At 40.6% G+C, this 18,123-nt stretch overlaps 1 protein-coding gene across 1 annotated transcript; it reads left to right on the forward strand.

The window, feature by feature from the left end:
* Positions 1–862: 862 nt before the first annotated feature.
* On the forward strand, positions 863–18,123 carry LOC104240030 (E3 ubiquitin-protein ligase UPL1). Its single transcript, XM_009794810.2, has 16 exons — positions 863–1,209; positions 2,425–2,520; positions 2,621–2,827; positions 4,188–12,131; positions 12,210–12,527; positions 12,699–12,900; positions 12,980–13,263; positions 13,367–13,656; positions 13,832–14,960; positions 15,068–15,214; positions 15,303–15,383; positions 15,492–15,717; positions 15,804–15,943; positions 16,471–16,577; positions 16,699–16,871; positions 17,626–18,123. The coding sequence occupies exons 1-15, from the start codon at positions 1,177–1,179 to the stop codon at positions 16,799–16,801; spliced, it is 11,307 nt and encodes a 3,768-aa protein (XP_009793112.1). The 5' UTR covers positions 863–1,176; the 3' UTR covers positions 16,802–16,871; positions 17,626–18,123.

Below are 18,123 nucleotides of genomic sequence, written 5' to 3' on the forward strand. Positions count from 1 at the left end.
AGTTTACCTCAATTACAAGCAATTTGTCGATAATATCAATAGTTTTTGATAAAGCATATAAAGTATGAAAATTGTTTTGGTCCTAGAATTCTAGCACTATGCAAAATTTGTAAATAAGTCAGTTTTAAACTGACGACCGTACATAAGATATTGTAAAAAAAATCACAATTGACAATCTTTCAAGAATGCATAAGCGTTGTAACAGACTATAGGTTAGAAAGTTTACCTCAAATTACACGCAAGTTGTTGATACTATCAAGAGTTTTCGTTAAAGAATATAGAGTATGAAAAATATTTTGATATTAAAGTGAATTCTAAACATAAACAAAGAAAAGACACAACATAAAAGAATTTTATATCTTCAAAAGCAATTCAACTTGCGGCAGTAATTAACATTGGCAATAAAAGAATCATAAATACAAGGAAAGCCCCACGTCAGTAATAAATAAACAAAGAAAAACCTAAAGAAACTTAAACCTAAAGGAAAGCCAACGGCAATGAAGAAACCTAATCCTAAACAAAGAAAAGCCTAAAGAATCTTAAACCTAAACAAAAGAAATTGTGTAGCCGATAAAAATGGAAATAAACGACAATTTTTGTTTTTGGCATAAAAAAATATTAATGATTATAATTACAATTATATTCGGTGTAAAATACACTTGCGAAGGGTAAAAAAAAGCGAATAATATTTCGATAGGGGCTTCGTGCTTTTAATATAGTTTAGAATAGATATAGATATAAATATAGATTTAGAATTAGATTTAGATTTACTTTAATATTCCCCACCTTCTATCCACGTTCACCTGAAAAAAAAATTCTTCCCCTATTTATTCTCAAAATCCTTGGCATTCCTATATATATAGATGCAAGTGGCAAACACTCCACAGCTCTTATTTGTGTAAAATAAAATAAAATTGCTCTCCTATCTTTCTTCAATTTCTCTCTATTCTCCTCTATCTCTCCGCGATCCTCACTCACCAATCGTTTTAACCAAAAACCCTTTCCCGAAAACCCTAGAAATCGCACGATCTTCCTTAAAACCTCATTGCCTCATTTCAAATTCAATCTCTTTTAGGATATACTAATTTTGATCGTTTCAAACCGTCAGCTTCTTCAATTTACTGATTTATTGGATCGATTATTGTCCAATGGTTTAATCAATTGGTTGATAATAAGATGAAGTTAAAGCGAAGGAGGGCCGTAGAAGTGGTTAGTCATATATGTGTGTGTGTCTGTGTGTTAATTTTCTGATCATACCGATTCGACGTAATTTGATTGAAGTTATCGAGCATGCTTATATAAAATCGATGCTTTTTAGACATCAAGAGTTAGATTTTTATTGCTAAAAATCTATTTAATCTAAGCAGTACATGTTAGAAATTTTTTATTATATGTTATAAGCTTTAAATAGATATAGACATTTCATTTAGTTAGGAGCAGTTGATTGATTGATATGTCATAAAGTTTATGGTTTTACGGAGCTGACACTCACAAGTGGTTGGAGCCCGAGGGGTTTTTCTATCTTGCTACAGACACAGGTGTTGTGACCGGGTCAATACCGCCCTAAATTCAGTGGCGGAGCCAGAAATTTTAACAAGGGGATTCAAAGTTTCAAACTTGAAACCTAAAATATGTCAAGGGATTTCAAAATTTTATATACATATGGAAAAAAATGTTTTACCCTATTTGCGCAGTAGAAGAAGATTCAATTGAACCCTGTTCTTGGCTGTGGCTCCACCACTGGTGGTAATTGGCAGAAATTTGTTTTTCATGTCAACTGTTTCTTTCACTGGCAAAGGGGAATGTTTTGTCCACCACCGAGATTAATCTAGTTTGTGTTAGTATAATCTAGGACCCCAGGGAAGAAAATTTAGTCGTGTTTGTTAGTGTATATTCTGGTAAAAGTTAAGATTTTTAAAGTGTTTTCTGTTAGGCATGCATCTCGGATACTTGGATGGTGGTTAATCAAGGTTGAAGACCATATTTTTTTTTTGTAGGAGACACATTTTGTGCGATTGCTTGTATGAATTTAGATACCTGCATTTTAAACTTCCAAAATGACTAGAGCAATTTACTAATCATAGAAGTTGCAAAGCCAGGTCTGTCAAGCTTGATCTGTGGAATTTTGGACTTAAATCTCAAAATCTTCTGATACTTGTATCTTCAAGCTCCTTTAAAAAAAATATATTTCCAAAGTACAGTTTATTGCTATTTGCTCATTAAGGTGCTTCAGTCAGGCTTCACTTATAGAAGTTTTAAAATTTTGTTGAGTAATTTAGGGAAAGACACCCTCTTGAAGCACATTATTTCATGGTTGGTTTCGTGATATTTGTTTGAAAGTTGCTAGCGTTATGTTTAACATATACTGCTTAAAAGAAGTTTAATTATGTGCTGATCACGTTTGGTTTGCCTTTCTTTTTTCAGCCTCCAAAGATCCGATCATTTATCGGTAGCGTAACTGCTACTCCATTAGAGAATATAGAAGAACCCCTGAAAAGTTTTGTTTGGGAGTTTGATAAGGTACTATAGAGGTTTCATTTGAAGCTGTTACTATTCCCCCTTTTGCACCTCTTCTCCTTTCTTAATCTATTTTCCCCTTTTCTTATTCATGTATATGCAGGGAGATTTTTATCATTGGGTTGATCTCTTTATTCACTTTGATACATTTTTTGAGAAATACATTAAGACTAGGAAGGATTTGCAACTTGATGACCACTTTTTGGAATCCGATCCTCAATTCCCAAGGGAAGCTGTTCTCCAGGTCCTTCGTGTTATAAGGATAATCTTGGAGAACTGCACAAATAAGCATTTCTACAGCTCATATGAGGTACCTGAAGATATACTTAAAGCCACTCTTTTTGTTTTGTTGCTCCAGATTTTAATCTGCAAAAAGAATATATGTATTGGCATATAATTAGCTATTTGTGTGTCAGCATCCGAAGTTAGCGTGCTTCCTTAGTACCAGAGGCTAGTTTTAATTGGTAGGGACCTCTGGGCATAAAGGCGTTTATTCTATGTAGTATTTAAGAGATAGATAAAAAAAAGGGTAAATAGAATAAAGGGCTAGTGGGGAGGTGATGGTGGTTGTACTGAGCTTGATTTTCAAATTGTCAATTCTGGTCATCCTTTTGAATTAAATCATATGATTTAGTTTCTTCTGCTCTCTCTCTCTCTCTGAAGAAGAAGAAGAAGCTTGGACGTTCTCCTGCCGGAGCTTGTGTACCGCTGAATCTTTATTTCCTCCCCTAGTGTTAAATGCTATAAGCACAACATCATTCTTCTAACGATATAAAACAAAATAATTTAATACATCTGTCGTTAAATATTTATACTTTACAAATTAAGAATACTCATATTTCACTATTGAAATGGAAAAAAGTTGGATTAGAGGAAGGTGCTTTTGTTGAACAGCAAATATGGAGTCTCTGGGGACTTTCATGGCAATAACAAATATATGGTTTTAGTAAATAAAAAATGGAGTTAAATCATGGAATGGCATCATACAAGGATTTTAGCAGTGAAATTTTTATAAAAAAAAAAGGTGAAGTTTAAAATTGTTTACTTTATCGAAAATAAGCTGTGAAGTTTAAAGACATTAGCGAGCCGGTTAGTCTTTTCTTGTCATCGATGGGAATAAACAACAGAAGGTAATGTTTCCCTGCTCTATTTCCTTGAAAGTGGATGCCTTGTTATATTTTGGTTTCTGTTTGAGGACAGTTTTCTTTCCTATCTTTAAGTTTCTTTGAGTTAATTATCAGTCTTTTCCTTAACGCATACCATGAGAACAGTGTGTGCAAAGATAAGGGGTTGTAAAGATTCTCACCTTATGCTTAGCAAAGTAAAGTGGCTTTACTCTGCCCATGCCTTGGTGGACAGAGTTACCCGGTACCTGCACTGGTGAGAGGTAGCAGGGACCAGTGGAATAATTGAGGTGCACACAAGCTGACTCGCACATCACCGTGTTTAAAATAAAAGGGTAAAGTGGCTTTACATGGGTTAGAAGTGGCACATTTTGAGCTGTATTCTTGATAAACTTATATGCATAAGGGGGGGGGGGGTATGGTTTAGTTTGTAACCTGACTTTAAGATGCAGGAAGTTGCTATCTATTCTGAATAAAATAATGTAACACACATTATGATATTTTATGGTATTTTGAATTTTTGTTTTCTTTTCCCTGGTGCTGCAGCATCACTTGTCAGCTTTGCTTGCTTCCACCGACGCGGATGTGGTTGAGGCGTGCTTGCAAACTTTGGCTGCCTTTTTGAAGAAAACAATAGGGAAATACGTCATTAGAGATGCTTCTCTTAATTCAAAGCTGTTCGCCCTTGCACAGGGTTGGGGAGGAAAGGAAGAAGGCCTTGGGTTAATTGCGTGTGCTCTGAAGGACCGCTCTGATTCAAGTGCTAATGAGTTAGGTTGCACCTTGCATTTTGAATTCTATGCAGTGACTGAATCTTTAGATGAGCCTACTGCCCCCGCTGGTTTACAGACCATCCATTTGCCCAGCATTGACAGCATACAAGAATCAGATTTGGAACTTTTAAACAATTTAGTCTTACAGTACAAAGTCCCTCCTAGTTTGAGATTTCCTCTTTTGACAAGATTGCGGTACGCTAGGGCATTCAGTTCTCCAGCTTCTCGACAACAGTACACTTGCATACGCCTCTATGCATTTATAGTTCTTGTTCAAGCATGCAGTGATTCAGATGATTTGGTTTCGTTCTTCAACACTGAACCAGAGTTTATTAACGAGTTGGTTACCTTATTAAGCTATGAAGACATAGTTCCTGAGAAGATTAGAATTTTGGCTCTTGTTTCCTTGGTTGCTCTCTGTCAAGATCGGTCACGCCAGCCAAGTGTGTTGACAGCTGTAACATCTGGCGGGCATCGTGGTATTCTCTCCAGCCTTATGCAAAAGGCCATTGATTCTATTGTTAGTAATTCCTCAAAATGGTCTGTTCTTTTTGCTGAAGCTCTGCTATCTCTTGTTACGATTTTGGTCTCATCTTCATCTGGTTGCTCAGCCATGCGAGAAGCAGGGTTCATTCCTACTCTTCTACCTTTACTTAAAGATACGGATCCTCAACACTTGCATTTAGTTAGCATGGCTGTTCATGTTCTAGAGGCATTCATGGATTATAGTAATCCAGCTGCTGCGCTATTCAGAGATTTGGGAGGTTTGGATGATACCATAGCCCGCCTTAACATAGAAGTTTCCTGTGTTGAAAATGGTATAAAGATGCCTAGTGCTAGTATTGATCTTGACAGTTCTGACTTCAGTGGTTCTCAGATAGTTGCTGGTACTTCTTCTGAGCTAGACAATACGCAGGCTCTTTATTCTGATGTGTTGGTTGCTTATCATCGGCGGTTACTGATGAAAGCTTTACTACGTGCCATATCTTTGGGAACCTATGCTCCTGGAACCACTGCTCGTATTTATGGTTCAGAGGAGAGTTTGTTGCCTCAATGCTTGAGCATAATCTTCAGAAGAGCTAAGGATTTTGGTGGAGGGGTGTTTCATCTTGCCGCAACAGTGATGAGTGATCTTATTCACAAAGATCCCACCTGCTTCCCTGTATTGCAAGCAGCTGGTCTTCCTTCTGCCTTCATTGATGCTATTATTGATGGAGTTGTTTGCTCTGCCGAAGCAATAACTTGCATACCTCAGTGTTTAGATGCTTTGTGCTTGAATAGCTATGGTCTTCAGGCTGTGAGAGATCGCAATGCTTTGAGGTGTTTTGTACAAATATTCACTTCAAAAACATATGTCAGAGCCCTTAGTGGAGATACCACTGGATCTTTGTCTAGTGGCCTTGATGAACTAATGCGGCATACCTCATCACTGCGTGGACCTGGAGTGGAAATGATGATCGAGATCTTCAAGGAGATTGCAAAACTTGGATCTGTTCCAGAAGCTATTTCACCCTCAGCTGAAAGTGCTAGCTCTTCTAACCCTGTTCCCATGGAAACAGAAGGTGAGGATAAAGGTGTGGTTTTGACTGAGAAAGACTCACAAAAGGCCAAAAGTTTGGAGCACGTCGAACCATCTTCTGATTCTTTGGTACCAAACATCGAGTCTTTTCTTCCTGAATGTATAAGCAATGCTGCTCGTCTCCTTGAAACAATTCTTCAGAATTCGGATACATGCCGTATTTTTGTTGAGAAGAAAGGAATTGAAGCTGTTCTGCAGCTATTCACTTTGCCTGCCCTGCCACTTTCTGTTTCTGTTGGTCAGACCTTATCTGTTGCATTTAAGAATTTCTCTCCACAGCATTCTGCTACTCTTGCTCGTGCAGTCTGTTTGTTTTTAAGAGAACATTTGAAGTTAACGAATGAACTTATAGTTGAAGTTCGAGGATCACAGCTTGTAAAGGTGGAGTCTGCTAAGAGGATAACTGTGTTGAAGAACCTTTCAAGTCTTGAAGGTATTTTATCTCTCTCCAATTCTTTATTGAAGGGAAGTACTACTGTGGTTTCTGAGTTAGGAACTGCGGATGCTGATGTCTTAAAGGATATTGGGAGAGCGTATAAGGAAGTACTTTGGCAAATCTCCTTATGCTGTGATTCTAAGGTGGATGAGAAACAGAACGTGGAAGTAGAGCCTCAAAATGTAGAAGCAGGTTCTTCCAATATGGGAGGTAGAGATAGTGATGAGGAGACTAATATTCCTTCAGTTAGATACATGAATCCTGTTTCTATCAGGAATAGTTCTCACTCTCAATGGGGTGTAGAACGTGAGTTTCTTTCTGTAATTCGTTCAAGTGAAGGTTTTAATCGTCGTAGTAGACATGGTATAGCACGGATTCGTGGTGGAAGGACCAGTAGGCATTTGGAAAGTTTACAAGCTGATTCTGAAGTTGCTCCCAGTGTAGTGGAGAGTAGCATCCAGGAGATGAAGAAAAAAACTCCCGATGTTCTGGTTTTAGAAAATCTGAACAAGCTTGCTTCTAGCATGCGTTCTTTCTTTGTGGCTCTTGTTAAAGGATTTACATCTCCAAATCGCCGGAGAACTGAAACTGGATCTCTAAGTGCAGCTTCAAAGAGCATAGGAACTGCCTTAGCTAAAGTTTTTCTCGAGGCTCTTGGTTTCTCAGGATATCCAGACACTGATGTGCTTGATATACCACCTTCTGTCAAGTGTCGATATCTTGGTAAGGTTGTGGTTGATATGGTATCTCTAACATTTGATGCCAGGCGGCGTACCTGTTATGCATCCATGATCAATAATTTCTATGCACAAGGAACCTTTAAGGAGCTTCTGACAACATTCGAAGCAACCAGTCAGTTGTTGTGGACACTTCCCTATTCTGTACCGACATCTGGAATGGTTCCTGAAAATAGTGGGGAGGAGAACAAGTTATCTCACTGTTCGTGGCTTCTTGATACACTGCAGAGTTATTGCCGTTTGCTTGAATATTTTGTCAATTCGACTTTGCTGTTGTCTCCAACCTCAACATCCCAAGCACAGCTCCTTGTTCAGCCAGTTGCAGTCGGTTTGTCTATTGGGTTATTTCCTGTTCCAAGAGACCCAGAAGTGTTTGTCCGTATGCTGCAGTCTCAGGTTCTGGATGTTATACTTCCCATTTGGAACCATCAGATGTTACCCAGTTGCAATCCAGGGTTTATTACTTCTATTATTATGCTTATAAATTACATCTACTGTGGTGCTGGGGATGTGAAACGAAATCGCAATGGGTCATCAGGTTCTGCAAACCCACGTGCTATGGCTCCTCCACCTGATGAGGCTACTATTGGTACAATTATTGAAATGGGCTTTTCACGAGCAAGAGCTGAGGAGGCATTAAGACGAGTAGAAACAAACAGTGTAGAGATGGCCATGGAGTGGTTGTTCAGTCATGCTGAAGATCCTGCTCAAGAAGATGATGAGTTGGCTCGTGCACTAGCTTTGTCACTTGGGAATTCATCAGAGACTTCTAAAGCCGACAATGTTGATAGATCGGCGGATGTTCTTTCTGAAGAGCAACAAACTAAGCCACCACCTGTTGAAGATGTCCTCGCTGCAACAATTAAGCTGTTTCAGAGCACCGACTCCATGGCTTTTCCCTTAATGGATTTACTTGTGACTCTTTGCAATCGGAACAAAGGAGAAGATCGTGCAAAAGTGATTTCATGTCTTATTCAACAATTGAAAGATTGCCAGCTGGATTTTTCAAGAGACACTGGTGTCTTATGTATGATATCACATACTTTAGCATTGCTTCTCTCTGAAGATGCAAGTATACGGGAAATTGCGGCAAAGAATGATATTGTCTCTGTAGTTCTTGAAATATTGATGAAGTTCAAGGCTAGAGCCGAAAATGAGATTATGGCTCCTAGATGCATCAGCGCATTGCTTCTAATCTTATTTAATTTGTTGCAAACCAGGCCTAAAATCTCCAGTGATGACACTGAAAGAGTCATAGCTGCATCTTTACCAGAATCTTTAGAAGAGCATCTCCCATCCCAAGTTCATGAAGCAGTTATTGAGAAGAAGTCAACTCTAGTCTCCCAGGATGATGAATCATCCACTGGTTTTGAGAAAATATTTGGGAAACCTACAGGTTATCTGAGTATAGAGGACAGTTGTCGGGTGCTTGATATAGCTTATGACTTGGTTAAACGACATGCACCACCCATGGTTATGCAGGCTTCCCTTCAGCTGTGTGCACGCTTGACAAAGACACATTCTCTTGCCATTCAGTTTCTTGAAAATGGTGGAATGACTTCTCTTTTTGGTCTTCCAAGATCTTGTTACTTCCCTGGATATGACACCTTGGCATCTGCCATTGTTAGACATCTTCTTGAAGATCCTCAGACCCTGCAAACAGCCATGGAGATGGAGATACGGCAGACTCTTAGTGGAAGTCGTCATGCTGGTCGTACTTCTGTTAAAACATTTTTAACATCCATGGCACCTGTAATATGTCGAGACCCTGGAGTATTTGTGAAAGCTGCAGCTGCAGTTTGCCAGTTGGAATCATCTGGAGGGAGATCTATCATTGTCTTATCAAAAGAAAAAGACAAGGAGAGAGAGAAAGGTAAAACATCTGTTGAGTTTGGAGCTTCTAATGAGTGTCTACGAATTTCTGAAAATAAGGCCCAGGATGGATCAGGGAAGTGTACGAAAGGCCACAAAAAGATCCCTGCAAATATTTCTCAGGTTATTGATCATCTTCTTGAAATAGTAGCAACATTTCCTACACAGAGAATGCGAGAAGATTGCGTGGAAAACGCCTGTGCTATGGATATTGATGAGCCTACAGTCAAAGTAAAGGGGAAATTAAAGGTGGATGAGTTGCGGGAGGTTCAGTCTGACAGGGTGTCGGAGAAATCAGCAGGGCTTGCTAAGGTGACTTTCGTACTCAAATTATTGAGTGACATTCTTATGATGTATGTACATGCTCTTGGGGTTATCCTGAGAAGGGATCTGGAGATGTGTCAACTTCGGGGATCCCATCAGCCGGAGAATCCTGGTCATGGTGGTATTATCCATCATGTGTTGCAACGGCTTCTTCCTCTTTCTATGGATAAATCTGCAGGCCCTGATGAATGGAGAGACAAGCTGTCTGAAAAAGCTTCATGGTTTCTGGTAGTTTTGTCCGGTCGATCTAGTGAAGGTCGTAGGAGGGTTATTAATGAACTTGTGAAAGCCTTGTCTTCATTTGTGAAGTCTGAAAGCAACTCTGCCTGTGGCAGTTTATTGCCAGATAAAAAAGTCCTTGCCTTTGTTGATCTTGCGTATTCCATTTTGTCCAAGAATTCATCAGCAGGCGACTTACCTGGTTCTGGCTGTTCTCCAGATATAGCCAAGAGCATGATAGATGGAGGATTGGTACAGTGCTTGTCCGGGGTCCTTCAAGCAATTGACTTGGATCACCCTGATGCTCCGAAAGTTGTGAATCTGATTCTTAAAACATTGGAAAGCCTAACAAGGGCTGCCAATGCTAGTGAGCAACTTTTTAAAACTGATTCTGTGAACAAGAAAAAATTAAATGCCCTTAATGGTGGGTCGGATAATCAAGTGAATACAACATCACCCATTCCGAACGTAGAGGTCAGTGGAACTGGAAACAGCCAGCAGGGGGTCCCTAATTCAAGTGCAGGGCAACTGCCGGCTAGTGCTTCTCAGAATCACAGCAATGAGAATGTGACTGCAAATCCGTCCATGGAGCAAGAAATGAGAACTGAGCAAGAAGAAGCAACTGCAGGCAATCCTCCTCTCGAGCTTGGGTTGGATTACATGCGTGATGAAATGGAAGACAATGGTGTTCTGAATGACACAGAGCAAATTGGGATGGGTTTCCACGTTGAGAATAGGGCACATCATGAAATGCGAGAAGAAGATGATGATATGGGAGATGACGGTGAGGATGACGAGGATGATGACGAAGGTGAGGATGAGGATGAAGATATAGCGGAAGATGGCACCGGCTTGATGTCTCTGGCTGATACAGATGGGGAAGAGCATGATGATGCTGGCATGGGAGGTGAATATAATGATGACATGGTTGATGAAGAGGATGATGAGTTTCATGAAAATCGAGTCATTGAGGTTAGGTGGAGGGAAGCATTGGACGGCCTTGACCATTTGCAAGTTTTAGGTCAACCTGGAACAGGAGGTGGGCTTATTAATGTTGGAGGTGAGACAATTGAAGGGTGGAATGTTGATGACCTTTTTGGTCTACGTAGAACCTTTGGCTTTGAGCGTCGCCGCCAGCCAACTAGGAATTCCTTAGAACACTCTGCTACTGAAGTTACTGGTCTACAACATCCTCTCCTCTTGAGGCCATCACAGTCTGGTGACTCTGCTTCTGTCTGGTCATCTCTTGGGAACTCGTCCAGGGATTCAGAAGCAATATCTGCTGGTAGGCTGGATGTAGCTCGTTTCTACACTTTTGATTCTCCAGTACTCTCGTTTGATAGTGCGCCGTCCAGCCTTTTCAGTGACAGACACAGTGGTGCAGCAGCCCCACCTTTGGCTGACTTTTCTGTTGGTTTGGAGTCTCTACATGTTCCAGGTCGTAGGCCTGGTGATGGTAGGTGGACTGATGATGGTCAACCACAAGCAGGTGGTCAGTCTGCTGCTATTGCACAGATGGTCGAAGAGCAGTTCATTTGTCAACTAAACAGAATTGCTCCAGCTACTAATCCTCCTGAAAGGCTGTCACATGCTGTTGGATTATTGGATAGAGAGCAGGACATACCTGTAGTTGGTGAGAGTCGACAGCAGATTGAGGGGGATAGCACCGCTGGTCAACAGAATGATGATCCCCATAACAATAGTGCGCAGGAATCCAATCAACTAGTTGAGGTTCAGTCTTGTGAAAGGGAAAACAATCAGGAGGTTGTTGCTGATCAGGTTGGTGAATTCCCCGAAGCTATTGATCCTATGGAAAATGTACTTTCAGACAGGACAAGCAATGGTCATGGCAGCATGGTGATTGGGGAAGGAAATGCAAATCCAAGTGACAACATAGAGGGAACTACAGGTTATGCTGTGTCATCTATACAAGGTGAAGGCGGTGCGATGTATGATAGGACCACTGATGGGGTTGTGAACATATGCAATGTGACCTCGACTGATGTGGGCAATGACACAACCCCAGTAACAGATAGTCATGCCAGTGATGAGCCACTGCTGATTTCTGGGGAAGCAATGCTGGACTCCAGTGTTCACCATGTTTCCTTAGTTCAGGATGCTGATACACATATGCATGGTGCAGAACCGGAAAGGGGGAATGACCAACCATTACCTGTTCTGCCTGAGGACCCATCAGCGCCTCAGAACCTTCAGGAAGTTCAAGATGCTATTCAAACTGATGAAACTAGTTTGAATAATGAAGCTTCTACTGCAAATGCTATAGATCCGACCTTTTTAGAAGCACTTCCGGAAGATCTTCGGGCAGAGGTTCTTGCATCGCAGCAGGCTCAGGCCCAACCTCCAACTTATACAGCACCGGCAGCTGAAGATATTGATCCAGAGTTTTTAGCTGCTCTTCCTCCAGATATTCAAGCAGAAGTTCTTGCCCAACAACGTGCTCAGAGAGTCATACAGCAGGCTGAAGGTCAGCCTGTGGAAATGGATAATGCTTCAATCATAGCCACCTTTCCAGCTGACCTGCGTGAAGAGGTCTGTGATTGGAGTGTTTTCTCCTGTTCCTCTGAATATTTTAACATTTTATTTATGCTTATTTTGGGTGTTTGTCAGGTGCTGTTAACATCATCAGAAGCTGTTTTGTCAGCATTGCCTTCTCCATTACTCGCTGAAGCGCAAATGCTTCGGGACAGAGCTATGAGTCACTACCAAGCACGCAGCTTGTTTGGAGGCAGCCACAGGCTTCACGGCCGGAGAAATGGTCTGGGATTTGACAGACAGACAGTTATGGACAGGGGCGTGGGTGTTACAATCGGCCGGAGGGCTTCATCTTCTTTTTCAGAGAGTTTGAAATTGAAGGAACTTGAAGGCGAGCCACTTTTAGATGCTAACGGGTTGAAAGCATTGATCCGCCTCTTGAGATTAGCACAGGTAAATTTCTTCGCGTTAATGGGACAACTGGTTTTTTAATGAAGATGCTTCTATCGTTGGACAATTGGCTTGCTTCTGTAGAGTTGTAGTTGGTGTTGTAATTGTTTGGTCTATTTATTTTACATCAAGTGTTGAACGTATTTAACTGACCCATTCCATCTTTGTTTTCAGCCTCTTGGGAAAGGTCTCTTGCAGAGACTCTTGTTGAATTTGTGTGCTCATAGTAGTACAAGAGCAGTTCTAGTCCACCTTCTTCTTGAAGCTATCAAGCCTGAGACTGGAGGGGCAGTTGGTGGTTTAGCAACCATTAATTCACAGAGACTTTATGGCTGTCAGTCGAATATTGTTTATGGCCGATCACAACTGTTTGATGGTATCTGTCTCTTCTAAAGTGACATTGGAGGTCTGTGTTTATGTGTGGTCTTTCACTAACCAATTAAGTTATTTCCCAGGACTTCCTCCACTGGTATTGCGTCGGATTCTGGAGATCTTAACTTACCTCGCTACCAACCACTCTGCGGTTGCCAGTCTTCTTTTCTACTTTGAGCTCTCGATTATTCCAGAGTGGTCAGATGTAAAGTGTTCGGAAAAGAGGGACAAAGGCAAGGAGAAAATTGTTGGAGGAGATTCCTTAAATCCTTTTGGAAGCTCTCACAAGGGGGATGTTCCATTGGTTTTGTTTCTCAAGCTCTTGAATCGACCACTTTTCTTGCGCAGCATTGCACATCTTGAACAGGTAGGTTATAGTCAAGCATCTTTCGTTTCATACTACTGAAATCTAGGGCTTTTGAGACAGTTAGCTCAGATACATTTATTGTTTCCTTGCATGTACTGTGCAGGTCATGGGCCTTCTTCAAGTAGTTGTCTATACTGCAGCTTCCAAGATGGAGTGTCAGTCTCATTCTGAAGAAACAGTAGACCATTCTCATAATCCTGCTGGCAATGAAACTATGAGTGATCTACAGAAAGATCCTGGATTGCCAGACATAAAGTCCCATCAAGATGATAGCAGCACTGGTTCTGCCAACCCTGCATCTGATGGCAACGGAAGCCTAAACATTCGTGACATCTTCTTGCAGTTGCCACAGTCTGATTTGCACAATCTTTGCTGTCTTCTTGGTCATGAAGGGTACTTATTGTGTTTAAAATTTCTGCACTTTGATTTGCCCTAAATATTTTACATTTCTATCTGTTCGTGATTTGTGATCTTTCATTTTGTCTTCCTTTTAATTTATCTCTCCTTTTCACTCCTGAAAGATAAATGTTGTGTTGCAACTATTTGACATATAATGTATATCTTCTAGGCTATCAGACAAAGTTTACATGCTTGCTGGCGAGGTGTTGAAGAAGCTAGCCATAGTTGCTGCTCCCCATCGCAAGTTGTTCATTTCAGAACTTTCAGAGTTGACTCAAAGGCTGAGCAAGTCAGCTGTAGAGGAGCTTATCACACTTAAGAGTACGCACATGCTTGGACTGAGTGCTGGATCCATGGCTGGAGCTGCAGTTCTTCGTGTACTACAAACACTTAGTTCACTAAGTACAGCTTGCGCTCTTGGCAATGTGGACACATCTATGGAGGAGGAACATGATGAGCATAATATCATGTGGAAGTTAAATGTTTCACTGGAACCATTATGGGTAGAGCTGAGTGAATGCATTGGCACCATGGAGTTAGAGCTCACACAGAGCACTTCGTCAGTTATGTCAAGTTCTAATACCGGGGAGAATACACATGGTGCTTCATCTGTATCTTCTCCATTACCTCCTGGAACTCAGCGACTGTTACCTTTTATTGAGGCTTTCTTTGTTTTGTGTGAGAAGCTTCAGGCAAATATCTCTATTATGCAGCAAGATCATATCAATGCAACTGCAAGAGAGGTGAAAGAATTAGCTGGTACTTCAGTCAAGTTGTCCTCCAAGTCTACTGGGGATTCACATAAAAGAGTAGATGGCGCTTTAACATTTGTAAGATTTGCGGAAAAGCACCGACGCTTGCTTAATGCTTTTGTCAGGCAGAACCCTGGCTTACTGGAGAAATCACTTTGTGTGATGCTGAAAGCCCCGCGGCTCATTGATTTTGACAATAAAAGAGCTTATTTTCGCTCCAGAATAAGGCAGCAGCATGAACAGCACCTCTCAGGTCCTCTGCGAATTAGTATTCGGCGGGCTTATGTGTTGGAGGATTCTTATAATCAGTTGCGTATGCGACCCAGTCAAGACCTGAAAGGACGGTTAAATGTGCATTTTCAAGGTGAAGAGGGTATTGATGCTGGTGGTTTGACTAGAGAGTGGTATCAATTGCTATCTAGGGTCATATTTGACAAAGGAGCTTTGCTGTTTACAACTGTCGGGAATAATGCGACTTTCCAACCAAATCCGAATTCAGTTTATCAAACTGAACATCTTTCATATTTCAAATTTGTAGGCCGCGTGGTAGGACTTAAGGAACTCCTTTTCAAATCCAAAGCTATGACTTTATCCTTGTAGCATATATACTTTCACATCTTAATCTCAAGCCTTTGACGTGATACACTTTGTAGGTTGCCAAAGCACTACTTGATGGGCAGTTGCTGGATGTTTATTTTACCCGGTCGTTCTACAAACATATCCTCGGTGTAAAGGTCACATATCATGATATAGAGGCTGTCGATCCTGATTACTTTAAGAACTTGAAGTGGATGCTGGAGGTGAGATATCATAAACATGCAATAATTTGTTAACTGACCTAGAATTTCATCCAGAAACTTCTGACGGTATCTGGGTTTCCTTTACCAGAATGATGTGAGTGATATACCAGATTTGACTTTTAGCATGGATGCAGATGAGGAAAAACTCATTCTTTATGAGAAAACAGAGGTACTAATGCAGAAAGTTTTGGTTCTCCCTTAAAAGTTTAAATGTGCAAGTCAGATTACTCTGTTGAGGTAATATCTAAAGTATTTTTTTATTTTTTGCATGAGTAAGGTTACTGATTATGAACTTAAACCTGGAGGAAGAAATATAAGGGTCACAGAAGAGACAAAGCACGAGTATGTTGATCTCGTTGCTGACCATATTCTGACAAATGCTATTCGCCCTCAAATAAATGCATTCCTTGAAGGTTTCAATGAATTGGTACCGCGCGAACTTATCTCCATTTTCAATGATAAAGAGCTTGAACTTTTGATAAGTGGTCTTCCAGAAATTGATAGTAAGTTGACATGCTTCTCCACCATTACTTTGTGTATACACTACATTTGTTTCCTATGAAGCTTCTTATCACGATTCTGTATGCAGTGGAAGATCTGAAGGCCAACTCTGAATATACTGGATATACAGCAGCATCTACTGTTGTTCAGTGGTTTTGGGAGGTAGTTAAAGGTTTTAGCAAGGAAGACATGGCAAGATTTCTGCAATTTGTGACTGGTACATCCAAGGTTAGTGGATACCATTATCATATTCATTATTGGTACCTCTTGCTTCTTGATGTCCACTTCTTTATTAGCCGAGGTTTCTTTCCGTCACATATAGAATCTGCTAAGAGGTGATAGTGTGATACAATTTGTTTCTACTGATGTGTGGATCCAATCCCACAGAACCCCATGGACACGCATTCTACTTCCTTCTCTCCTAGCCATCCCTAGTACGGGCTAATCTTGTAGCAAAAGTCAGTCTTTCTTGAGAAAAGCCCCATTTTTTTTCAAACCAATATTCAGGTGCTTATGAATTCTGTTACACGTGCTCCTGAATTCTGGTAATTTTGATTCTGTATCTCTTTCCTACCTGTGTCTGCTCCTTATTCTTCCTTCCATCCCCCCCCCCCCACTCACACACAAAAAAACTTTCCCCCCTTGTTTGGTGGTTTGGAATTCTCCATGCCCTTTTGAATGTTTTAAGGAGTGCATTCCCTGCAAATGTCTGTGAATTTCTTCTTTGAGATTAATTGTGATGCTGTTGGCCTTAGGTTCCTTTGGAAGGTTTCAAGGCATTGCAAGGGATTTCTGGCCCTCAGAGATTTCAGATTCACAAGGCTTATGGAGCTCCTGAGCGGCTTCCATCTGCACATACCTGGTTGGTGCTTTTACTTATTATGTTCTTATTAGTAGTTCATTCATAATCAAGTAGATGCATCCGGGTGATAGTTCAGCTAGCAATACTGGCTCTTACCGTCACTTTTCTTTTTTCCCTCCAGCTTCAACCAACTTGACCTACCGGAGTATACTTCCAAGGAACAGCTTCAAGAACGTTTGCTTTTGGCTATCCATGAGGCTAGTGAAGGATTTGGTTTTGGTTGAGACAAGCTTCCCTTTTGCAGCTTCCCCGAAAATTGCTTATATTTGATCATCCTGTGATTTCCATGTAAATGTAAGTATTCCCGACTATTTTTTTTCTTTTTCTTCTCTTCTTTGGCCTTGTCTTGGGGGGCCTGTTTGTCTTTGCTTGTGTAGGGTAAAATCGGAACTGCTAAGATGACAACTGAAATTGCTCACTTATTCACGGCTTTTTCTAGTTATGAGAATTGTGTTCTTTGATCTGTCGAAATTTGTTTCCTTCAGATGAGGTTGCTGGAAAGGTTCTAGGATAGCATAGTCTGTCTAAATTTGCTGAGTTGCTTAAAGCTTACTATTTGATGGTACACATGTTTTGCACTTTTGTGCTCTTGTCTGCAGTTTCCTCTGAATGTCCTATGGTAAGCATGTCTTCAATGTTTCAGGAATGCTGTAAAAGTTTCCATAGATTGTTAACAAATTGATGGACAAAAATATATAGGTGATTTTGGTTTGTGTCATGCTCAAATATTTGCACTTTTACCACTGAAACTTTCGGTGCTTGTCTGCCTTGAATATCTGTTTTCTCATTTTTCTAATTCCCTAGTTTGGGGTGTTCTAGTTGCACTTCCTGTCCTAGAGCTGCTCCACTCAAGTTAAAATCAAACATTTAATTCTGGAGAACCATCATCATGCATCATGCCTAATTTACAAAAACTGGATGGTTCAAGCGGTCAAGTTTAAAACTTAAAGAGGTTTCGTGCTTTAGTTGATTTACTGGTCAGTTGATAAATTCAGAAATGAACTTGGATATGGCTTACCTGTATTGTGATCTCTTTTTCCCGTTGCAGACTGGCTGATCGACATCAACTGGACAACACAGATTGGGAGTGTGTTGCTTACAGATTTGAGTCTATATACAGCCTATCTTAAGGATGATGGAAGGATGACTGGGTAATTGCTATGCTTCGGTCATGTACATGGCAGTTTAGTATCTTCAGGTAGGGGGTTATGCATTACGAGTGGTAATCTTCTTGCACAGTGGCGAGGAGCTCCGATTTTGTTGTTCCTTCCATTCCAACAGATTCAGAAGTCACTCCAACAAAGTTCGGTCCCTGTGTAGATAAGTAACATATTTCATTTTCCATTTTCTGTTTGGAAGGGGACTCGGTGTGGGAGGTCTACATTTATTTTGGGTCTGGGGTAGGTGCTAATTCATTCATGCTTTAGAATTTGATTAATTACCTATGGTTACCGGTTGGCATCAGATCAACACTTTAATCAGCTTATAATGCTATACTTGATCTGATAATTTATTTTGAAAATGGAGAACTTGGTCGCCATTCAAA

The sequence above is a fragment of the Nicotiana sylvestris genome, chromosome 7 (assembly GCF_000393655.2).
Source record: "Nicotiana sylvestris chromosome 7, ASM39365v2, whole genome shotgun sequence".
Lineage (NCBI taxonomy): Eukaryota > Viridiplantae > Streptophyta > Magnoliopsida > Solanales > Solanaceae > Nicotiana > Nicotiana sylvestris.

Coding starts and splice junctions, on each gene's coding strand:
- LOC104240030 (XM_009794810.2), top strand. CDS start 1,177: ATGAAGTTAAAGCGAAGGAGGGCCGTAGAAGTG. Junction 2,521..2,620: donor TTGTTTGGGAGTTTGATAAG/GTACTATAGAGG, acceptor ATGTATATGCAG/GGAGATTTTTATCATTGGGT. Junction 13,264..13,366: donor GCATTGCACATCTTGAACAG/GTAGGTTATAGT, acceptor TGTACTGTGCAG/GTCATGGGCCTTCTTCAAGT.